This window comes from Microchirus variegatus (genome assembly GCF_963457635.1).
Source record: "Microchirus variegatus genome assembly, chromosome: 6".
NCBI classification, from domain to species: domain Eukaryota; kingdom Metazoa; phylum Chordata; class Actinopteri; order Pleuronectiformes; family Soleidae; genus Microchirus; species Microchirus variegatus.
In genome coordinates this window covers 30,406,435-30,432,504 of record NC_139807.1, presented here as the reverse complement: position 1 = coordinate 30,432,504, position 26,070 = coordinate 30,406,435, and the positions used below count along the sequence as shown (strand labels likewise).

Below are 26,070 nucleotides of genomic sequence, written 5' to 3'. Positions count from 1 at the left end.
AGTTAGGCCTCAGATCCGCTGTTGTTTGATGTTGTTGTTGTTGTTTTGCTGTGAAAATAGAGGACACCAGCTAATCTGTCCTCATGTGTGGATAATCACGAAAATAAAGCATCGGAAAAGCGGTGTGTGCTCGTAGTTAGCTCCACACCATGGAAATGTTTGGCAAAATTGGCACCCCTTATAACTACACTGTACTGTCGTTTATTGCTAAAATACATTCAGTTACATTGAAAACATATTTTAATATATATGTGTGTGTATACAAACTATATGCTGTAGATGCAAAGGAACCTCATAAGGCCCTGAGTTTGGCCAGAAGAGCCTCTACGTCTGCGTCTCCATTGGTGCTGCAGCTGTAGACCGGAGCACCAGTGGAGGACGACTGAAAGGCCGGACGCTCTGCCACAAAATCCCTCTGTTTCTCAGTCACTTTAACCGTCTCTCTCTCCACCGCCCTCTCTCGCTCCACCCCACAGCCGTGACCCGGGGTGTTCTTGTACCTGCGGCCGGGCTCTGTACTCGCCGCAGGCTTAGCTCTGGCTGCAGAAGGACGGCTCGCAGACTCGTTGCAGGCCTCCTTTGCAGGTGGAGCTTCCGCCGCGGCTGAATTTGTATTCTGCTGAGCGCGAGACCTTTGCAAAGGTGCCTTGTTGTTCTCTGTGAGAGGAAAAAAAAAAAAAAAAAAAGACAAAGGATATGAGCACAACTGTAGGAATGATAGAGGAGGATGGGAAGTTGATGCGTCGCTCACTCTTTTAACAAATGGAGTTATTCAGATTACAGATTAAATGACATGCAATGCAGAGAGAAGGAGGACGGATAAAAGAGAGTGAATTAATAGATGGATCTACGTTGCCCCCGAAGTGACATGAGAAAAAAAAAAAACGAAAAGACGAGATCTTGAGTTTCTTTACATTTTTTGTTTTCATCATTAAATGGTGAAAAAAAAATATTTTCAAAAAAAAAAACAATGTTCCAAAAAAAAAAAAGTTTTAAGAAAGAATGATTTAGAATTTTTATTCCCCCCCCCCCCATATTGTTTTGGGAAACTCCAGATCTCGACTTAGGAACTCGAGATTTCAAATATTTTTTTTTCCGTAATTTTTTTTCTTTTTCTCATTCATCACTTCGGGGGCTCCGTATGGATCAGTCATGTGGTGGCAAACATAACACAATGGAAAGAAAAAACAATAATATTTATTTTATTTACACAGCTCTTTCTTAGACCCTCAAATTAGCAGCTCAATGTAATGAATCACGAGAGTCTAAACAGATTCACACCTCTACCTTTAAAGAAAGTGCACAAACTCAAAGCCACCCTACTATGTATAAGCACAAACAAATACCCACTGCGTGACAAGGACATATTTTCTACAGCTGAATGTGGCGTACGGCCTGCTCGATATGATGAAACGGATATTGCTGATCAAATATGTCGCCCTTTTCCCATCTCGCAGTCCTTTTCTCCCCCCACTTCTCTTCTTAAATGACACCCTCCCCCACCCACCCATTCCGACTCCGCCATCATCATCATCATCCATCCTCCTTCCCTCATCTCAGCTCTGTGTTGGTACAGAAGTCCTCTTCATCGTTCTCATGCCTCCCTCCTCCACCGACTCCCCCGCCTTCCCCCCCCGACTGAAAACCGCACGTCCAGACCGACAGCAGAACAGAGCGACGGCCCCACGATCAGACCCGCGTCCTGAATTATAATCCCTCTGAGTAGATCTCAGACTTCATCATCAGTATGTGTGCGCTGGAAGGAGAGGGTGAATCCATATTCATGTGACCTTGAGTGTGAGGAAGGGAGGAGTGGCGCGAGGAGAGAGAGAGAGAGAGAGAGACGCCGCCGCATTTAAAGTTTCCTGGGCCTGAAATGCCTGGCAAACAGGAGTCGAACACAGCGGAGCAGAACCGAAGCGAGCCGCTCTGTCAGCCAATCGGTAATGAGTTTGGAGCGTGGCCAGTCAGTCATGACAGTGTGTTTTATGGGCCACGCTGACGGATGACAGGGAACGTCCCTGAACACAACCTCTGACAAATAAATAGGGATAAAAGGGTGGAAAAGAGAGCAGAACAGGACAGAAGCCGCTTCAAAAATTAAGCAAAGAAATCACACGCGCGGAAATTAGGAGGCGGCGGGGACCATTTTTAAAGGTTGAAATGAGAAGTGCGTTTCTCTGCTGCTGTGACTGAACACTTTCTACAGCTGAGAATGTGAAAAGTCTCCTCTAATTATCTCTCCCTTTCAGCTCTCGCTTCCTGTTGTTGCAGTCTCAATTGTTAAAGATGACAATTATTCCCCACTGTCGATCCGTCTGCTTCACACTCCCTTAACACGTCCTCTTCCTCACTCCTCCCCTTACAAACCTGTCACCCTCCCCCCCCCAGCTCCCACTGCCTGCTTCTCTCTCAACTCCGCATGAGCGCACATCTGCAAATAACACACATTTGCAGATTCGGAGCTGAATGCTGAGAGGAATTATCAATCGTGGTGTCATCAATTTTCATTTTCAATATCATGTTTACACGTCTGCAGAAAGTTTGAAACCGACGCCGCTTCCGTGACCGTCATCCCCGACCAAGGCAGATGAAGAGCTGTTGGTTGGTGATAGTCGCAATTATTTAATGAATATCATTAAAGCTCACATAGAGTGGTCCTGTTGCACATAATATGTGCAACAGGACCACCTTGTTAGTTATGGAGGTCAACTTACATTATATTAACTTGTTTTTATGGTCAAAAACCTCCTAGTTGCTGGAAACGAGCCGACAGAAATCTGTACTTTTTGAAGCACTTGTCAGCCGCGCTATTTCAGACATAAATCTCGCCTGAGAAGACATACTGTGTTGTGATTGGCCAGTACCCCGGAAGTGACATTCGGCACACCCGCTCACAGAATCGCAGCTCCCCCCTTCTGGAACGGTGGATGCACTGCTCCTCATTATCAAAAAATAGCTTCTTCACGACTCCCCGCCGCAGTCCCTTTTATGACTTTGACCCGGAGTCAGACCCAGAGTCAGAAGACACTGTCGCTCGTGAAACACCTCCACAACGGACGTTATTCTTCTTCTGCGGTTCAATGTACGCAAACGGATGTGCCCGGACTAGTGCAGAAAGAAATTAAAAGTACTGTATCAATTCATACTTCAAAGAGATACAAAAAAAAAAAAATGTCTTCAAAAAGATCTCTTATCCCAAAACACATTTCTTTTTTCTTCCTTCCAAACATGGCTCTGCCCTTTAGTGGTGAGCATGATCAAAGTGTTGGCAGGTTCAGTTTCTTCTCACACCGCCCCGTGACACCGAGCTGGCCCTTCCTTTGAAGCCTCGCGAGCTTCCCAACGCATGCCTTAATCGGACTTGTACAACACGTCTGAGAGATGTAAGACACGTCTCCGACTCGACGGTGGGTCCTTTTTTAACCAAACAACTGACACTGGTTCTCACCAGAGAACGAGTCAAGTGGAATTTCAATCAAAATGGCCTCTCCGGATTAAGATCGGGGATTTGAAGACGGCGCTGTTGTCCTTGGTTGAATACATGCCGTCACGGTGGAAGTGTGCGTTTGCTCCTATCGGGCGATCTGACACTGATGCAGATGTGTGCTATGCAATTGAGAAAACAGCACATTGCAATTCAGCTTTGACTTTTTATCCCGAAACCACTTTTGTCAGGGGTAAAATATGTGTATCGAGTAATGTTAACTTTCTGATCCAGGTGTAAGTCTTCACAGTTTACTGCAAAGTATTGAAAGTATACATAAAAATAGTGCTGTGCAAAAGGTTAAAGGGACAATATGTAGTATTTTTGGGTTTATATAACCCAAAATCCACTTTTGTATACATATTATGTGCTCCTGCATTGTCTAGTCGCTGTATAATATTCTTTGTTTCATTTTCGTAGTGTTTCAAAAAGTCATTTAAAATAACATGGTCACAGGCCGCTGTTGCATAGCCACTGTTAGCAACGAGACGCCATGTTTCTACCGGAGCCTGTAAGGACAAACGCGAGAGAACAAAACAAGCGTCTCTTTACTTGTAGCAGAAGTCCCGCCTCCTCTCTCTCCGCTTCGTCTGCTACGGCCGCGGTAGCTCCGCCCTCTCCCTCACCTCACGAACCTCATCTGCTGACACGGAGAAAGACGACGAGGACGACATTTGACCAGCTGCGGATACCGTAGCGCTCAGGGAAGGGAGGGGGTGAGCAGAGCAGCAGGTCTTTGTTGTAAATTTCAGCCTCTCCTCTAGATGTCACTATAAACTACTTACTTCCCCTTTAAAGCATGTTAATAAGCGTTAACGCATGACACGTTTCCATGATGACTGACCAGAAAAAGATGCGCGTGACGCCATGTTCAACTGAGTCCAGGCACAGTTTACCAGTTAGCTCCGTTAGCTGCATCCGCTCCTTTTAGCGCCGTTAGCGCGCCTACAGTGGAACTGGAGCGGTCTGTTTATTAAACGAAAAGAGCAGCGCTACAAATAACCAGCGTACCTGTGTACTGCGTATGTGTGCCTCTGATTTTAAAGTTTAGCGTTACTTTAAAGACTCGTTTTAACGATCTGGAATCACGTAAACATGACGTCACGCGTGTCTTTTTCCGGTCACTCGTCATGGAAACGCGTCATCATGCGTTAACATTCTCGTCTTATCAGTGCGAGGCGTGCTGTCATAAGACACCTTCAACCAAGCATCAGATTTCACTACCAGACTCACACATTCATACAGCCGGTAATCAAACTCACAACCTTCCAGTTGAAAGAGAACTCGCTCTACCCCTGACCACTGTGTCTCATTGTCATTAACTATCCTAAAAAACATATTTTGTATAATATTCTCTATATTTTGTTCATTTTTTTTTTAAAGAAACAATGTTTTTTAATTATTTAAAGCTATGTTTTAATTCACTACATGACCATGTATTTCTTTTAACCCCCTTTACCTCACATTAAGACCTGAATTCCCTTTCAAAAATCATTTAACACATTATTTATGAATTGTGTATTTCAACTCTGCATTGTTTTTCTTTCAGTTCCTTTGTGTTTCAGTTTCCTTTGTTTAAAACATGTCTCTGTGCAGCACCTGAATGTTAAGTGCTTTATACATAAAAAAAAAAACTACTCTGCTTTAAAAGAGTGTGTTACATCTTTGTCACAAATATTTATAAGGGAATTCTTGTATAAAAAGGACATTTATTCATTCCATTTGCAAACAGCAGCAGGGAAGCTGTTCACATTTCCTCATGTGAAATCATTTGCTCCGTTTATATTCACTGCTTCAATGTATGTAGATGAGCTTTTCCTTCCTGTCTCCTCCTCCTCCTCCTCGGCTCTCTTCAAGTTTGTAGATGTTAGTCGGCAGCAGCCTGGAGCCACACAGCCTCCGCACACTGAAGTCTAGACTACGGCGGTGCTTTGCTGTCTGTTTCCTGACTGTTCCATCGTGCGCCGCCTGCCACTGTTGCGGTGACAATGGACTCATCCACATGAAGAGCTGTTCAAAAAGATTGCAGCAAAACAGTTGGCACATGAGAAAGCCCAGAGACCGGTGTTTCCCCCCCAAAGTCTGTAAAACACGAGCACGGCGCGATTTTGCTAAACTAGCAGTCTATCACAGTCCTCGGTAAGCCGCCGTCCTTTACTTTGCTGGAAGGCAAAAGCAGAAAAGAAAAGAAAAGAAAAGCCCTTGAAAAACAACAATAAAGGAGCTGGCAGACTGAGTTGTATGTCTCTTCTTGCTCCAAGCTTTGCTGGGAAATTTGTCTCTAAACTGAAAATCACGCAGCCCACCAGCGACTGACTGAGGCTCTATTGAAGCGGAAAACACGTAGTAAAATCTCACATAAAACTGCTATAAGTGAATAGTTTATAGTGAGAATTAGAAATTTCAAAATGGGACCATGCCATGTTTAATAAATTCTCTGATTCTTTTTTTTTTTTTAAAGCAGACCTAGACCGGAAGTTCCAATTAACGCTGTTTTTTAGTGTGTATCTGCATCCTTGCCTTGTTTAAGAAGCCCTGAAGGTTCTAAACAAACAGTTCAGCCATTGCTGAGAACGCTGTGTTTTATTGTAATCTCGGGCTCAGCGAGATCTCTGAAAAAACCCGGTCCGGTTACAGCAGATCGTCCTGCTCCGGGCACTAGTCCGGGCACATCAATTTGCGTGCATTGAACCACAGAAGAAGAATAACGTCCGTTGTGGAGGTGTTTCACGAGCGACAGTGTCTTCTGACTCTGGGTCTGACTCCGGGTCAAAGTCATAAAAGGGACTGCGGCGGGGAGTCGTGAAGAAGCTATTTTTAAACACTGTTAAAAGAATGTTTTGATGATGAGGAGCAGTGCATCCACCGTTCCAGAGGGGGGAGCTGCACTTCTGAGAGCGGATGTGCTGAATAGTATTGGCCAATCACAAGACTCTGTCTTCTGGGTGTGAGAGTTCAGTCTGAAATCTCGCGACTCAGGAACAGCGTCAGAAAAGAGGATTTCAATCGGCTCGTTTCCAGCAACTAGGAGGTTTTTGACCATAAAAACAAGTTAATGTATGTAAGTAGACCTCCATAACTAACATATATGTGCAATAGGACCACTCTAGGTCCGCTTTAAAGGGGAAATAAGTAGTTTATAGTGCCATTTAGAGGAGAGGCTGAAATTTACAACAAAGACCTGCTGCTCTGCTCACCCCCTCCCTTCCCTGAGCGCTACGGTATCCGCAGCTGGTCAAATGTCGTCCTCGTTGTCTTTCTATGTGTCAGCAGATGAGGTTCGTGAAGTGAGGGAGAGGGCGAGCTACCGCGGCCGTAGCATACGAAGCGGAGAGAGTGGAGGCGGGACTTCCGCTACAAGTAAAGAGACGCTTGTTTTGTTCTCTCGCGTTTGTCCTTACAGGCTCCGGTAGAAACATGGTGTCTCGCTGCTAACAGTGGCTATGCAACCACGGTCCGCGGTCATGTTATTTTGAAAATGAAACAAAAACTATTATACAGCGACTAGACAATGCAGGAGCACATAATATGTATAAAAAAGTGGATTTGGGGTTATATAAACCCATAAATACTACACATTGTACCTTTAAAGCCTTGTCTAATACAGAAAACAGATTGTGTACTTTTTTTTCTTCTCCAGCTGCAAATAGCTGCAGAAAGGAATTCAACATTTTCCTCTCGTCAGATCATTTGGCTCTTTTCCATTTGCCACTTCAAATACAGATGCAGACGAGACTTTCCTCTCATGTCTCACTCCCCCCCCCCCCCCCCCACTTCCTCTTTTACTCTTGTGAAGTTTGCTCTATTTGATCACTTTAAGAAGAGTCGATCGTCATGCCGACTCGCGAAAATACTGACAGTGAAGCGACTTGTTCTCTCCGTGCAGTGACTGACACAACAAGTCGGAAGTTAGAATGATCAAAAAAGCACTTTCTACAACCGTCATACATCACAACACAGCTACAGTAGCTGGGGGTTGGCACTTCACTGCGTGTTCAGTCTAACGGCGACAATTTACCCTGTGCTTTGTATCAAGTGGAGCAGTTACTCAACTATCTGTAGGGAATACAATGTGTTTTTTTGTGCAAAATGTCCATTTTAAACCATTTATTTATTGAAAAATATGGATGAATCCATCGATTCTCCTTTATAGACAATACTGGAAACACATTTCTCAGATTTCTCAAAAAAACACTGTGCTGAGCTGTGTGTTTATTAGGTTGTGTTGGAAGATAATGATGACAACTACGGATTTTCTGTTAAAAACTGTTTCATTTAATTTCATAGATTTGTCAAATAAAAAAAGAATTGCTGATTAATTTAGCAATAAATTAATAACTGATCATTGCAGCCCTAACAATTAGAGCAAAACATTTAAGGCCAAATGAATGAATGGACATTTTTTGAGATTGAAGGAGCAATCAAGAACTACAGGAAGTAACAAGGACTTCATTAAATGAATTAATACCATTATAACACAGTTCAGTGTGTATTTTCACAGACACAGTGGATCTGTGTGTGTTATTGGACATGATGTCATTGTAAGATTTTGACATCACTACCTCCCGATTCTATGCTAATTTTGAGATATTATCATATTGCAACCGTATGTCCTTTTAGCCACGACAATCCTGTCATGAAAATCTAACACACACACACACACATATATATATATATATATTTATACATTTGTTCATCCATAAACAAGATCAGGCAAAGCCTCATGGGAGTTGGAAAAATGTTCGTGATGCGTCAGTGTCCCAGAGTGAGTCTTTTAAAAAAGATAAAAGCTAGCAGACAGCTTGTTAGTTTGCCTGGGTGCATTAAGCTGGCTGTAATTAAATATCATTACTTGGCAACACACCAGTCATTGAAGGTTTGTCCCTTGCTTGCTCATCATAGTTATCTGTCTGTGTGTGTGTGTGTGTGTGTAAAGCAGCATGTCGACCGTCTCTGTCTGAAGACTGAACTGAAAACAGAGGCAAGATCAAGCAACGAAAGGAAGGAGGAGAACTGCATATTGAGGAAGAAGATAACAATCAACACCTTGAGAAAGCAAGCGATTAAAGGAATACTTTGCATATGGCTTTGTATTGCTAGAATAGCTAGTATTATTATATCTATTTTTTTAAATTGTGCTTCCCTCCCTCAGTTTTCCCCTGTTTGCCACAGATGATGTCAACATTTTGCATGAATAACTGTGAATAAAGAAAAAAGAAAGTTGTTTTTTAACTCACTTTTTAGTGGTGTATCAGCCCATGGCCAAGTGTAAAGGAAATTGGGCTACATCACATGGCACTTAGCAGACGCATTTTTCCAACTAGTTAGCATGACGTCTCTGCACACACGAGTGGTAATAACCAGAGGAACTAGAACTCGACTAAAGCACGACTTCACAAGATACTCCACGCTCCTCATCTGCAACGAGATGATGATCATCTGACATTTTGTCTGAAAATAACATTACGACTTTATTCACGTTATATTGTGACTTTATTCTCGTAATATTACGACTTTATTCTAATACTATTGTGACTTTATTTGTGTAATATTGCAAATGCATTCTCATAATATTACAACTATTAAAAAATATGAATATTGCAATGTTACAACTTCATTCTGAAAAGCTTGATCTCGTACTCTGTACTGTATATATCTAGTTATCATTAAATGAAACTGATTCGAGTGCCAGTTTAAATAAAAGGTATAACTGCACTGCTGTTGTTCTATGTCAGCTGAGATAGGCACAGCACCCCCACGACGCAAGCCTCTTGTGGAGGATAAAGCAGTAGATGATGGATGGATGGATAACTGCACTACACAATCACTGTGTGAAATGCAAACTCTCACTGTTTCAGGGAATTACAGTATTTTGTAATTTAGTATTTTTTGAACTATGTTTTTTTTCCTCTTCTTTCATTTAACAAACAATTAAATGAAAAAAAAAATGAACAAACCCCAAATATATTTGTTGAAAGGCTGAATATATCAGAATTGGTGGACTATTATTTATATAATCAAGCCATTTCGTGAAAATATTTATTAGCAGTAGTAATTGGCAGCGCTCAGGAGTGAGCAGTCAAACCATGTTTTCATTATCTTAAAAAAAAAAAAACAAGCGTATTCTGTGATTTCTGAAACAAACAATTAAGGATGAAGGAAAACACAAAAACAAGTCATTAATAAATGGAAAAATAAATAATTAAAATGGCTTGTGCAGGTCGTAAAAATTGGAGATTCTTGTTTTGGCTAAAACTGTTATTTCAAGCGTAAAAAAACTATGGGTTCAAAATAAGACAAATACAAAGGTGACAAAAAACATCCTAAGAGTTCATCCACTGACACGGTAAGTGAAGCCTGGATAATAACCACCATTTCAAAAGAAAAATGAGGGCATTTCCTTGACATTTATAGGACACCCTCTTTGACTCACCCACAAGGAGAACTACAGTCAACACCCTTGTAAATAATTGGACATGGCAGTGATCTTTGCACAAAAGTGCACAGAGTGGACACTTTTATCAAGACATCCTGTCGGCTTATTTCATCCACAATTCATGAGCAGATGTGATTGAGTCGTATTAAAATCAAGTTAACATGAGAAGATGAGCAGGCGCGCCGTGGCGGTTTGTTGCTTAAAACCAAAAAAGAAGAGCGACATGGAAAGAGCCGAGCTGGATGTCCCTCAAGTCTTCTGCCCCTCAGTGTGAACCCCAGCCCACTGCGAGCTGCAGCCAAGCGTGACATTGCGTTAACACGCCTTGGTGAGTCGAACAATGCCTCAAAAGTGAGCCTGCTTCCCTGCCACAAGTACTGCTTCCCTGCATACACACACACACACACACACACACACACACACACACACACACACACACACACACACACACACACACACACACACACACACACACACACACACACACACACACACACACACACACACACACACACACACACACACACACACACACACACACACACACACACACACACACACACACTACCGACTCCCACTGCAAAGGATGAGGCTGCTGACTGAGAATCAAAATGAAATAAACAAAGCTTATGGGTTTTTTGGGTGCACACCATTCACCTTTTCAGTGTACTATGTAGCAAGTGTTGTTAATGTCGCTGAAGTGATTTGGGGTCAATTCCAATTCCTATCTTAACCCTCGAGCTCAAGCCTTAATCTTAACTGGCCCTCAAAACCAAGTGTTGAGGGTTATTTTGTCACTTAGAAATGGGACACCCCTTAAAGGTACAATATGTAGTATTTATGGGTTTACATAACCCAAAATCCACTTTTTTATACATATTATGTGCTCCTGCATTGTCTAGTCGCTGTATAATAGTTTTTGTTTCATTTTCGTAGTGTTTCAAAAAGTCATGTTAAATAACATGACCGCGGACCGCGGTTGCATAGCCACTGTTAGCAGCGAGACGCCATGTTTCTACCGGAGCCTGTAAGGACAAACGCGAGAGAACAAAACAAGCGTCTCTTTACTTGTAGCGGAAGTCCCGCCTCCTCTCTCTCCGCTTCGTCTGCTACGGCCGCGGTAGCTCGCCCTCTCCCTCACCTCATCTGCTGACACGGAGAAAGACGACGAGGACGACATTTGACCAGCTGAGGATACCGTAGCGCTCAGGGAAGGGAGGGGGTGAGCAGAGCAGCAGGTCTTTGTTTCAGCCTCTCCTCTAGATGGCACTATAAACTACTTATTTCCCTTTTAAATGCAGATACGTCTTCAGACTGTAGGGGGCAGAAAAACAGGAAAGCTGCGTCCAGTCTGTCAACTCCAAAAAAGAAGAAGAAGAAGAACACATTTACGTCAGGATTATTTATTACGATCCGTTTGTCAGTCAAGTTATTAGGTTGTCAGTTAGTTATAAGATGATACTCTTACAAATACCACAACCACGGACATATTCAGCTGACAGTTACCACACACCACGGCTTATTGAAAAGTAAACCATTGGCAAACCATCGCTTGTCCACACCGGCCGGCTATTGACAAAAGATCGTAAAATAAAAATAAATTCTACGCAACAATGACGTCAGTAATCCATAATATGGGCCTAAACTAAGATACGTACTTGTTTCGCTGCTTTCGCCAACATCTTTTTATGTGAAAACATGCAATGCATTCTGGGTAGCCCTTGCTCCCAAGGGTGGTCTCGGAAAATCTCAATATTGAGGGCGATACAGCCCTTAAACTTGGCCCTTAACTTAATTTTTTCTGAGAATCGGGACAGCACTTGCACTAGAGGGAGCGCGCATTTGTGAGATTGAGGGTTAAGCCAGGAATTGGAATTCACCCTTGATGTCTGCCACTGTTGACTGCTGATACAAAAACCAAAAAAACAACAGAGCAACAGGGAGAACAATTGAGCTAAACACGTACAATGTGATGTGATAGGCTAGCACTTGTTGGAACGTCTCTACGACATGGTTTTATTGGCCACTTGGAAAGTTCAACATTTCTCAACCTCTGCCACACACAGTGCGAGCAAACCCGAAGCAACTAAACCCAGTCCAGCGTTGCTTGATTTAAAGGGAATGAGAAGCGCTGCTGAATGTGTGAGTCAGCCGTTTGCGCTCTGCCTTACACCTGCAAAGGACAGGGGGGTTGATGTGTGCACAATCTCCAATTGCAGACTACTTGTTTTGTAAATTACTCATTTCAAGCTTTTTTTTTTACTTTTACTTGACTGCAAGTTTTTAAAATGCACTCATATACATAAGATTACCTTCAGACCACAGTCAACAAAACTATGAATATGCAAATGTAACATAGTGGGGGGGGGGGGGGGGGAACCTAATTGCTCACAATATACACAGTCAATATACCCAGTCTGCCTGTATAACACAGAGGAAATACAGCAGGCAGATGGTTGTAGCAAACCGTGCTCTTACTCCTGCTTTATTCTCATTATAGCTACATGCAGGGTAATGGACTGCGAAAGTTTCCTCATACAGGGACGGCATCACTGCCTGCCGCCTCTCTCTCTCTCTCTCTCTCTCTCTCTCTCTCTCACACACGCAAGCATACAGCAGACACAAACACTGCATGACAACCTGACAGACACACATCACTGAATCGAAGCAAACACAAACACAGACATCCATACAGTCCATTTTTAATAAGCAGCGGCTCGTTCACTGATACACGTGTACAACCAGCATACTCTGCTGCCTCCACCATGAATTAAACATATCTTGGTTTCAGGCTCTGCTACCTGTTGTTTTTGTGTGGTTACTTCTGGTAAATATCCCCAGCAGTCTTAGACTAATGCATATGTATTTTTCCCCTCAGTGGCTCCACACTAACTAAGGCTTTCTATCACAGCGCTCTCAAGTGGTGTACACCTGTCACACAGGCAGTGGAAAATATTGATCCCTCAGACGCCTCCAGACGTGAAGTTGAAACCGATCTCGCAAATGTATGCACAGACAGATGGACGGACAACAGCACACATTTTCTGTTTGCTTCCAATCAGTCAGTCACGTGGATTAATGAACCACTGGACCACAGAGAAGTTAATGTGACAACAACAAAAAATAACTGACAGACTCCTGTGTGTTGTAGTGACTCGGTGGGATCAGAGAGAACAGATGTAATCCATATGTACTGTAATGCATGAGACATTTTTTCAGTCCACAAACTTCTGAGGAATTATTTCCCCACATCAAAACAGATTGTGCTCGACAGCAAATGCATTTTACAGAAAAGCAGAGCCAAAAACGAAGAAAAAAAAAAGGGATAAGAACATTAACACTGTAACTGCACACTGTTATGATAGGGCCCTCCCACGACTAGTTCCCTGACCAAACTTGTGAATCCAACAACAACTTTTCGGCTTTGATGTGTGTAACTCATTTACGTAGGTTGCAAATGGCCAAAATGGATGCAAAAATTCAAAAAGGCCGACTTCCTGTTGAGTTGAGGCCATGGTTACGGTCGACTTTTTTGTTCACCTTGGTCTACATCATCTTCTCACCAAATTTTGGGTAATTCGGTGAAAACAATTTTGTGCTTTGTCTATGTTTTCGACTTAGGGGGCGCTATAGAGCCCTTGAGCAATGCACGGGTTTGGGACCTACGCCAATATCGCATTTTCACCATGCCAAGTTCCTCCATGAGTTTTTATGCATGTTAACCCCCTGAAAAATGACTGCAAAGCCACAGATATAATAATAATCTGAAGGACAACAATAGGTTCCGGCACAGAACGGCAACAACATTCGTGGCCCGGGCCTGAATAAATAGAATGCTGGGGTTTTTCCGTTGATGATGCCATAATCAGCTAGTAACAGTACAAAACTAAAGTCTCAGGGCACCACCAGCTTTGTTGTTATTACGACCGTCATATTCTGGGGTCATTGATATTTTGATTGGAATGATGTCACTGAAAGTTGGTTATATATTAGCCAATTGTTAATGAGTTCAATTCATACAAAATGTCGGGGTATGTCGATACCAATACCAGTATTGATTCTGCCCTCGTGTACTCGTATTCGTATTCATAAAACTGCTCCAATACTGGTGCGGCAATAAGCGTATGTGTCACAGTGTCAGCAGTTTGGATCACTTTAAGAACTTTAAGATCAGCCGTGATGACAAACGTAGAGCAGACTGTAACCTGTGCTTTGCTGGACTGTCAAGAAGAAGAGGAGAAAAGTAGCTCCTTCAAGCCGAGTCATTTGATAAAAAAAAAACATCTAAAGAACCAACACCACGCAGAGCGAATTTATGTATTATTAATTTCAATGTAATTGAAGTCTATCTGCTCCGCTCTGCATACGCTCAACTAAAAAAATGGTGTTCCATTACAAACGAGGCTATCTCCTAACTTGTTTAACATATCTTGATGTAAGTACCTGGAAATAAAATCCCCAATATGCATGTAATGCTTAAGCATGTGTTGAATAAACCTGGTGTAGTAGACCTTTTTCAAAACAGATATCCGTTGATATAAATAGTACAAACACAGGTTTTACAAATAACATAATTTATGGTTCATGCTTTTGCTCAAGTGTAACAGAAGGTCACACTTAATACTTGACACTTTAACCTGTGGAAGCTGTTGTTTTCTGAAAAAACTGAATATGTTTCCCATATTTGTTGGATGTGTTCCAATAAAACGACCAAGAAAAAATAGCTAAAACAACTAAATCTATTGGTGTCTTAAGAATTTTGCAGCGCGTTCCGTATTCCACATGGCAGAAATGAGAATGACAACTGCCAGTCAGAGTCTTCTTTCACCGCTTGCAAGCAGTGCAATGCCCACTTGTTGTTGCTGTGAACACAGTTTTCCTGAGTTGCTGGGAAACAATCTCAAGTTGGAAAGGAGAGAATAGAGAATGAGTAAAAGTGGAGCTGAGAGCAATTAAACTGGCGATGAACATGAAAGTGAACTTGCATTATCCTCCCAAGCGAAGAAAAGAAAAAAACTAATATTGGAAAAGTAGTCAAATGTAATTGAATATTCATGCCCATCCCTAATGCAGATATTTTACCAAGTCTGGCACCCAGCCCTCGTCACCATGTGGTTTCTTACTGATTCATTAGAATGAATACCCGTATCAGAGTATGTGACTTAAATATTACATGTGATACACTAAAGTAACACTAGTTATTGTCTCAAAACACTGAAAGTCACATTTCCTACATATATAAAGTCAGTGAGCTAAATTTAATGATAAGATAAAAACAAAAGTTCATTAGAAAATTGCCATTACAGACAGTAACACGACACTAGGCACCCAGATGTGTCACTCTGTTGAATTAGTTGGACATGTTTTATATCTAATTGCCTATTTTAAAGTTAAGAATTAACAGCTGAAACAATGAAACACCCGCCAGTTTCTCATAGTAACTTACAGCACCGAGTAAACCAGGAGAATGCAGGGTTCACAATGTGTTGAGCTAACCAGAGCAGCTAATGAGATGCATTCAGGAAACTTCGTAAATGTCATCACTGCTGCAAATACACACAACGTAGTGTAGTAAATACATGCTTGTAGAGCTGCAACTAACGATTATTTTGGTAATCGATTAATCGGTCGATTATTTTCTCGATGAATCTATGAATATTTTAGTTCAGAAAATGTCAGAAAATGTTAAAAAACTTTGATCAATGTTCGTTAAACCTGGAAATGATGATGTTCTCGAATGTTTTGTTTTGTCCACAAACCAAAATGATTCAGTTTTTATGATTTCTTTGTCATGTGAAGCAAAGAAACAATGAAAATATTTACATTTAAGAAGCTGAAACAATCAGAAATCTTGTTTTAATCATGAAAAAAGCTTCAAACCAATTATCAATTATCAAAATAGTTGACGATTAATTTAGTAAGCGATTAATAATCGATTCATCGTTTCAGCTCTACATGCTTGGTGCCGCTGCCGCCAGTGATAATAGATGCACTATTTTATAATGGTGCATCAATGGTGAATAATGAAATACTCATGCCCAGCCCTGTAGACACTGAGCAATACCCATTGTTATAAATAGTTGGAATATTTTGCAGCAGCATTTGGCACGCATTAACACGAACACAAATAACACAAATCAAAAGATACAATCTCTTCATATTAGAGAATAATTAAAAAGCTGAACTTCCGACAGACTTATATTTATCTCCTGTTCTCACTCGGTGGTATTTCTTTCTGGCTATTGTTTCTACCACCAGCTGAGAGGTTGTGTTTAACACTCAGGCCGACTCTGACAGCTCTCAATATGCAGGGCCACTCCTGCCAAACAGACTTATGAATTCCAAACAGCCCGGAGTCATGCTCCATATTTCATTGAAGTTGAATATTTAAAAAGATCAACCCACTCAAAACCCTATAAAACCTATCGTTCTGGGGCCCTGTGTCCTAAAAATAAAATCGCATCTGCCATATTGCATTACAGACAGCCACATCAGCCTCCATCTCTTAACAATCCACCCCACCCCACCCCCATGTTCCCCCCTCTCTCTGACAAAACCCATCTGGTAACCAGCCCGTCTCCATCAACATGAGGTTTTTTTTTTTTTTTTTCTTCCTGTCTTTCTTTTTCTCAAACATCCACACTCTCCTTTCCTGCCTCCTTTATCTCATCCACTTCCCTTTCCACTCTTACTGTCTAAAACTCACTATGCCTCTCTCCTCCTGTGGCCATAACTCACCCTCATTTCTTCTTCACACCAACCACCAGGGATAAGGGTTAATTTTCCTTCTGAATGCAAAAAGGAACTTCTCACTTCAAAAAGTGAAGTAAAGAAAAAAAAAAAAAAAAAAAGAACATTAGAATTGAAGAGCAGCACAATTAGTGTAGAAAGACTGCAGTGCACCCAGCCTCTGACAGCTCTGACTCAGTCACATCAAAGTGCTCCAGAACCTCTAATTTAAAAAGTCAACATGGACCCATCAAAAGTGTAAGAAACGGACAGAGCAGAGCGAGCGTGTGTGTGTGTGTGTGTGTGTGTGTAATAATGAGCGTTACCCTCACAACACCATGAGCAGCCCCGGATGCTTCACCATACTCTAAAATAAAAGTGCCCTAATGAAGCATTAAACATACAGTTTTTCTGCATATCTGTTCTATCATAGGCAAACTTTGAAGATATTCACAGCTTTGCCACAGCCAATGAGTATTTTTCAGACCTTCCTATCTACTATCTACTTCCTATCATTGCATCTATTGACTTACTGTATTTACCCAACTAATCAGACCTCAAAATAAGAGCAAAAATAAGGATTTCTATTCACAAAATGAAATTTACAACAGGCAAATGTCATCCTTTGACTTAATTTCAGATATTATGTTTGACGAATAAACTTAACACACAAAAATCCTGTGGGCCAGAGAGTCTGCACTCATCAGTTGGCAGAAGGAAAGAAAATCAAATCAAATCACAGCATACTTGAATTATGACTAACAGAAGGTGTTGAAATGCAGAGTAATGGTGGCATTACAAATTAAATACCCTTCAGCTAAATTTGGTAGATGTCTGCCTTTTGCATTGGGTTGTCAGTGGTAAGAGGCTGTTTATACAACCATAAAAATTGAAACTGGGTAAAATTAGAGACAAATAATCTAATATTTACAGAGGGAATAAATATCACTGGAAGTCAACTGCGCGCCTGTCCACACAGGAACGGGTTTAGGTGAATACTCGTAACATCTTTTACCGGAGTGGTGTTCCGTCCACACAAGACCCAATACCTGAAAACGCCTCCCAGAGCAGGAACATCTCAAAAACACCGGCCTCGCATTTCCATGACAGTGAATACGCAACGTCAGGAGAACGATGACGTCATATTTCCACCTCTCTTGCGTTTGGAGATTGTTTGACAGACTAACCAACGACTGTCAATGTAAAAGTAACTAAAGTCAGCCTGAGAAGACGCTAGATATCACTAGAACAGGTCCTGTTTTTAGAGAGGATAAAACAGAACCTATTATTATTAACGATTACAATTAACTGGAATAAACCAAACACATCAGTGATTGTTCCACACACAGTCGGCTGCACTGAACATCCACAGCTCGTTCAGTATGTGTGTGTGTGTGTGTGTGTGTGTGTGCCCACAGAAACGGCATGATACATAAACAAACAGACATTTCCCTTTCTTTCCCCTGGCTTGGTTCATTCTGTCCCCGTTGCTGTTATTACATCTGTAAACTGTAAAACATCCTCTTCCCTGTTTTTTTCTCTGTGTAACTTGCAGTCCTGGCATATGTACGACAGCATTTTGAGTTGTTACGGGGGGGTTCTGTGTGGACGGAGATATTTCCTGAAAGGATGCCTACCGTCTTTATAGGGAACTTTTTGAAAAGGCAAAGAAAAAGATCGTTTACACGTTTTTGTGCCGTTTCCATCTGGATGTAGCATGAGTAGTATAGGAAACAGCTTCTGCAGCTGCCTCAAACTAAAACACAGATGTTATGCCTGGTTCACACTGGATATGTGGGTCACTTCTAGCTTCTGCTACCATTCACTCTCTCTTTACATGTCACTCATCTCCCCACACCACAAATATAGTTATGACTTCAAGAGCTTCTTTGGTTGGTGTGGTGCTTGATCATAAAACATGACTGGTAGGAACCGGTCCTGGAATATTTGCATATCGTGATTGGATTTGACTGATTTAGCGTACTGGTTGGCTCCTAAAATGCTGTTTCCGTGTGGATAAAATGCCAGTATGATAAAAACTTGAAGGTGATTCACATAGACTCAGATTTTTGTGTGGACAGTCCCTAAAGCAACAATGCAGTTTGGTAATGATGCTGCCCCATTCAACACTTAAATTATATTTTTTTATATCAATATATACATATGTTGAGACCACCTAAATTAAGTTAATTCAATCAAGTTGTCTCTGTGTAACTTTAGAGCTGCTATCATATCATATTATGAAATAAATAAAACATGTACATGGCTGAAACTGGAGTGCACAACAGGAAGTGCAGGGGCAGTATCGCTTCCATGAATCCTTATATTCATAATCTCTTATGTAGCGTATGGTGCGTAACTTACACGCTAAAATAAAGTAGTACCAATGCTAATTTAGCTTAGCTCACCAGTGGTAAAAAATAAGCACTTGAACTGAACTGGTGAAATCACATAATTTGGGATATTCCGTGACTTGTTAACTTTAGTTTGAATCATTCTCGGTCATTTTTTAAAGTTTACAAACTTTTTTTTCTAAATGTGCAGCATTTCAGTGGAAGCAGCCTCATGTGTGCGAGTCCATTAAGCAAAGGCAAATTTGGATTTTCTGGCTTCACTAATAAGAGAAGACAGTGGCAAGTGGTGAGTCCAAGTTGAGCCATCTAAACAGCCCATTAGAAAATGATGGGTCACGTCACAGACACTTCATGCTTTTCTGCAGTCCATTGGCTAAAGGGCTATGCGAGGTCACACACACACTACACACACACACACACACACACACTCAAACACACTAGGTACCACTTGAGTGTCATGCTGCCCAAGAGAAAATACAAAATTGGCAAAGCGTTTGGTGTGTCTTTCTTGTATTTCATCTCAGCATGCTTCACTCTATGAGTCATCGCTGAGGAGAAAGCTAAATTCACGTGGTACAAAAACAGGGCTTTGGGGTAATGTTGCTATGCTCTCCTGCAACCACTGGAGCTCCCTGACACATCAGTGCAATTAGAGTCATAGCTGTGTCCCAGTGAAGGTCAGCTAGCACCGCTCAGACTAACACGGAGACACACGGACACAGTATGAGCGTAAAAAGAGCAACGCATGCAGTCAGCGAGGAAACAAATTAAATGACAGGGTACCAAGGCTGAGTTTAGCTCAGCCTCTGTTCAGAGGACTCTCATACTGGCCTAGCAATTATAAATACACGCATCAGTGATCTCCGCGACTCTGTGAGGAACACATAAGAAAGCATTTACACAAGCTCCGCGCAGCTAATCGACACAGTGTGAGCAGCCACATGCATCTATTTCATCTCTTATGCTCTTAGATGTGACGTCTGGCCAACCTTGTTCCAATTCACTGAACATCTATAATCAATGCAGCGGACAAATGATGTGGCAAAACAGAGGTTATAGACGTCACGGCCCAGGGGGAAACATTAACCCAATCACCTGGAAAAGGTATGGATCTGCTCAAAGAAGAGCTGTATTCCCTGATTCCTCTGCAAGAGGGACACCAGTCGGCCAAGGACAGTGGTGTTGTTGAGATTGGACTATACTGATTCTAATCAATAGAGGGCTAAACACAAGAGTATGCCCTCTACAGATGAGGAAACACTTTTCAAATTACGAAACTGCATTGTGTAGACGGGTTATTAGTGAACGCCTACCAAGGGGATAACTTCCAAGCTGACTGGGACCTGTAAAAGTGAACTCCGGGTGTGTATGTCTGTTGGGTGTAGGAAATAAATGATTATTTGAAATTCCCAGTGTAAGCTCAGCACTGGTGTAGCATACATGTGTGTAATAACTGTGTGCATGTATTGATGCTTTAGCACAAAAGCATCTTTAACAGATAGAGCCTGGGGGAGTGCAGTGCTTTACTGTAAGTGTGTCATCCATCTCATTCCTTTTGAGAGCTCCCACGGGGGCCATAGCAATCCATGCTCTCCTCAGACGTACCGCTGTACGTCTCGACAGTCCACAGAGTTATCAGCGGTGTGTGGACAGTAGAATGGGCTCATATTGTAAATGGCTGGCAGAGGAACATACGTATTACCAAATAGGCTCCAACGCGATTAAAGCCCAGACTATGACAAATAGCAGCTTGAAATAAAACTGCATGCATATCCATATATAACTGCATCAGTGGTAACAATGACAAAGTACACTTACAAAAAGGCTTTGCTCATTTGGTGGTCATGTTAGCTTTGATGGACAGAAATACATTCAGAGCAGGTGTGGAGCGGGATTCATTCTCTCCTTTCTACATGGTCATGCTCAAAATCCACATTTACAGCGCTCTCATAGGTGAAAACCTTGACCACAATCAAAGTAAACAACACTCACACGCACACAAAGTGACACAGTTCACCAACTGGAATCAATGTACCAGGCTAAATGTCTAAGATACAGCTGCATCGATTCGAACTGCATAAAACCGAGGGGAAAGTTCAATCGATGCAAGCATTTCTGAATCAGAAAATGACTACCATATATTTTTTTTTAAAGCAGCTAATAATGTATTTTAGTCTGGGTGTTTCTCGCCATTGTATCTGCCATTGAATTTTTAGATAATTCTTCCCAGTCTTTAATGAAGAATATCAGATATGGCTGTCATTTGTGTGCAAAAATCAAGTTCCAACAAATTGATAATGACGCCTAATACTTTCACACAAATTCAAACAACTCCCCTGTGCGAGCACTGCTGTCACTGTTCCCCCGATACACCAAAAATGTCACAGTTTTCATTACTTTATGTACAATTTCAATAATTGCTTTATTATACAATAATAATTTACTTTATTGAGAGTGTTGCAAGTGTGCTAGTGAGTATTCATAACATACAGCACTCAGTAAAGTAGGATGAAATAACCACTTCCTGAATGTGAAAATCATCAACAGGAGGAAGCTCCAACAGCTTTATCAGTTAAAATATGATTATGTTATGTAGTCAAGGCAAACCACATACTTTAATTTCTTATTCTATTTCTTATGTTATTTGCCAGAAACACAAGTCTGTCAGCCTGACTGGTATCAAGGGTGTTTCTCTTTTTTATTGACAATATTAGCCGAGGGATGAGAACACACACTGAAGTGTGCACAGATGTACACACAACTGTATGAGCTAGCTTATAGAGCGTATTAGGTTAGATTATTATATATTTGGTTCACAACATAGCTGGGGGTACTATATGCAGAGAATGGAGAGCGCGCCCTGCTGGATTCAAAGGAGTACTTACTTAAATAGCACTTAAGAGATGCAGCCTGCATTTTGAACATTTCAAATAAAAAGTGACAGCCCTAGTATAAGGACACATGTATTTAGTTGTTTATTTATAGGGTTCAAAGTCTAAATGGTTTTAATTAAAATATAAATCATAAGCCATTCTAAGAGATGCCAACTACTACTAATACTGTTTTCCTTCAATTTTTAAATGTCACTCAATCAATCAACTATAACATAGCTACCCATGGCTGAAACTGATAAATGCAGAAAAGAGTAACATTCATTATTATTTTCAAAAATAATTAAGATGAAAATCTCAAATTTACCGTTACATGCAATAATAAGTGGATTCAGTGAAAATGCTTTTTCTTTTACCTGGGAGAGAATCAAAGAGGACCTGAAGCACTGCTAAAATAAATACAATTATGTTAAATTACTTCTTTAAATTACACTTTCATCTGAACATTTATTGAATCTCTGTCGGAACAAAAGACGTACACAGTAGTGGCTTCCATTTAGCACAGTCAGATGTGCAAAACTGTGAAATCTACATGTGTGTTTGTTTTCTTTAATCACCCAATGAAAGGAACAATGGCTCAGTGTGAGACATCAGAGTATACGGGAGCGCCTGCAGCACAATCCGACTTGTAATTATCACGACACCAATCAGGAAACACACGCAAGACAAACACAGGAACAAAGACGATATCTGAGTGGGGAAACAAACAAGTAAATAACTTCAGAATAAAATAGTGATAAAAAAAACAACAACAAAAAAACACCATGACAACGCATCAACTCCCTCTGCCTGGGAACAAGCTTTGGCGGTGTTGGTTGCATTGATAAGATGGGAGATTTTAAAACATGATTTCTTGTTGCTCATTATAATTTAGCAGAGACATATAGCCTGGACAGGAAAGTTACTTAAAGGTTCAGTGTTAGGCAAGATGGCGGCACGCACGGTAGCAACGGCTCACGGCTCTTCATTTTTGGTGTTGTTTTTGTGCGTTTTTTGTTGTTGTTGGTACTTCTTTTCACATGTAAATCAGCGTTACAAGAGGCAGGAGCTTCTGGACATCGGCTTCAAGGCGAAGCTGACCATTGCAGTGGAGTCTCATTGCTCGTTTAACACACCTCACGAAATAGCGAGACCACCGGGAGCTCCCTGGATTGTTGTATCCTGAATTGTTGGGCTGCACGGCAGACAAGGCGACATGAAGCTAAGGCAGCCCGCTTCCTCTGCAGAGGATAAGCAGGCTGCACGGCAGATAAGGACAGTCCACTCCCCTGACAAAGACCATCATCACCTGGTCAACAACCTGGCACTGAACACCAAGGAGATCATCCTAGACTTCAGGTAGAACAGGGCAGAACCGTCCCCCCTCCACATCAACCGAGGCTGTGTAGAAAATGCCCACCATCAACTTCCTGGGGACCACGATCTCAGCCGACCTGTCGCGGTCTTAAAACACCTGGGCAGTAGTTAAGAAGGCCCAGCAGTGCCTGCACTTCCTGAGGATCAGCCAGAAGCTGCTGGTGAACTTCTACCGCTCCTCCATTGAGAGCGTACCTGCATATTGCATCTCTGCGTGGTTTACTCACTGCACTGAGACAAAACGGAGGAGGGTCCAGGGGGTGGTGAAGACCCACCAGAGGATTATTGGCTGCCCCCTCCCCTCCCTGAAGATATCTACACCTCCCAATGCCTCAGCAGGGCTGAGCACATCCCTTTGGATAGATCCCACCCTGCCCACCACCCCTTTGAACTGTTGCCCTCAGGCAGGCGCTACAGGTCAACCAGAACCCGGACAAACTGGCTGAGAGACAGCTTCTTTCCTCAAGCCATCATTAGATTAAACTCCCATGTGCACTAACCCCTGCCCCTGCACCACAACACACTACCTCGTGCAATAACCTCACTACAACTTTATTAATTCTGTGAATTTTCCTTGCTTGTTCGTATTACTGATTGCTTGCTTGTTGTTTCTTTTATTTAAGATTGTTTGCCTGGCAAACATAAATATATTTATGGCATTGTCACACACCTGCAGAGGAGCCTCCCCAATTTAGTTATATTCTATATATTTAGGAAGGTTTAGAGACACTTATTATACACAATTATAATACCATCCATCCATTTTTTTATTTTTAATCTCCCATATCTGTTACATTTTAGTTTTTTATTTTGTAATTTATTTACAGACGTTATTTGTCGAGTGTAATTAAAGCTAGTTTAAACTTAGATGATCTGCATTCATTTATTTTGCTATTTCAATGTTTTTTACATTTCTCTATTTTAAGTTTTTTTGTAAAAATTATTATTATTATTATTATTTATAAATCCATTGTGGTCTTTAATATTCAAAGCAGTGATCTAATTGTTTGTTCTTCCTCTTTTATGATGTTCACCCACCGACAGAGGTGGTCAATGTCATGTGCTTGGGGCAGTGAGAATGTTTTGCCTGCAAATTAATAGGGACAAATAATGAGGAGTGCAACTGTTATATCAGTATACTGAGCTGACAACGTGTTTATTACTGAAACACAAACCAAGTCTGAGAGTTTTGCCTTGGTTAAAAACAACAAATCACATAAATGAATGTGGAAAAAAAGAAGAAAAAAAGGACCCTAGCTGGTGCAATTATACAAAACTGCAGGGGAATTGGTTACCCTTCGACTTTCAGATGGAGGGAGAGAGTGCAAGTATCCCATAACAAGCGTCAGGTGTTTGTAGAAGAAATGGGTCTTGTGCGAGTATGGCCGTTTTCACACCTAACAGACCGCTAGACTCGATACGATTGGGGACTCGGTTCAATTGGGGGTTGCAACAGTCAGCCGGTCCGAGTTTGCTTTCGCACTTTAGTGAAACGAACCGAACCTTTTGAATAACGTATTCCCCTCCTCGACCTGAGGCAGTGCGGCATCAATAATTACTGAAGGAGAAAACAAGACAACAATGAACAAGAAAACTCGAAAAATCTAACTGTTGGTTAGATAACTTTCCTTCACATAAGGGCAAACACATGGAGCTGCATCAAATCCTATAGTTTAATGTGAACGTGACACATACGCTGCAACATGGGCTCAGCCCGTGAAGGGAATCCTAGACAAACTGCGAAGAAAAATAATTGTAGTGTGGCACGAAAAATGGCCGAAATAGGTAAGGTTAATAATAATTATCATCATATTCTGATTGCCTTTTGTGTAATTAATATGAAAACATGTTTAAATGAAAACACATAGGTCTCTCAAGCTGTGCTCAACGTGCGATTCCCTTCAGCTGATGGGGACGGTGTCAGATTGGCAACTTCCATCTTCAGATCTCCAAAAGAAATAGCGGGGATTTATGACAGGTGGGAATCAATCAGAGCGCACTTGTGAGCCCATGAAATTCTCTAAAACAGGAGTTTGGTTCACGCCTATGAATAAAAATTAAACAGATAATACAACAGAAGTGCTCTTGATAGTAAAATGAGCAGTAGTTGCTCCAAATTTCTGAGTCGAGAAAGAAAGATCAGGGTGTTTTCCTATGTAGGGAAAGCCCCATGACGTTGGAAATTGCAAGTTCTGACTACAAAAGAAATGCACCATTTGCTGGTGGTGGTTATTGTTAGCATGTCGAGCACCATTCTGTGTCTTTTCACTGTACATTAACTTCAAAATATAAGCTGACAATGTGTAAATCCAGTCTCCTCGCCCAGCTCAAAAAATGCAGTGGTCTGTATTTCTCCATGTTTGTCTTGCTGTTGTCTTCTTTTGTGCATCATTTTTCAATTATCAAAGCCTGGGGGCCAGAACTGTGGAGTGTGTACACAGCACCTCGGCCAGCTTTAGTCTGACTGAACAAATACGTGCAGTAGTAAGTTGAGTCCAGGACCCATCGTCTGTGTGGGTTAGTCTGAATTTAAAATTCACTTTAGTAGGTTTTTCAGTCAGACTACCATGTTGATGTGTGTGCGGAAAATTCATAACCCTTCATCAGTCTTTAGCGTTATTGAATAGTTATTTTGAAAATGATTTTAGACTGAGCTAGTACTGAGGTAGAATGAGTCTGTGAATGTGTATGAAAATGTGAATATGTAGAAAAGTGTTATATAAATACAGACCATGTATTGTGTTCATTCCTTGTCAGTAAGAACCCAATCAGATTGTGATGCAAAAGAAACAGATAATGTTGGAACTGAGAACACAT

General features: G+C 41.4%; 1 protein-coding gene across 1 annotated transcript in view; it reads right to left on the bottom strand.

Moving 5' to 3' along the window:
- Positions 1 to 292: 292 nt before the first annotated feature.
- The window catches only part of LOC310928564 (protein diaphanous homolog 3-like), a gene marked incomplete at both ends in the record, with an annotated part of 191,494 nt that continues 165,716 nt past the window's right edge, over positions 293 to 26,070 (bottom strand). Inside the window, one exon of the mRNA XM_083891154.1 lies at positions 293 to 657. Within this exon, the coding sequence (XP_083747280.1) occupies positions 293 to 657 (365 nt within the window). The remainder of the gene's footprint in view (positions 658 to 26,070) is intronic.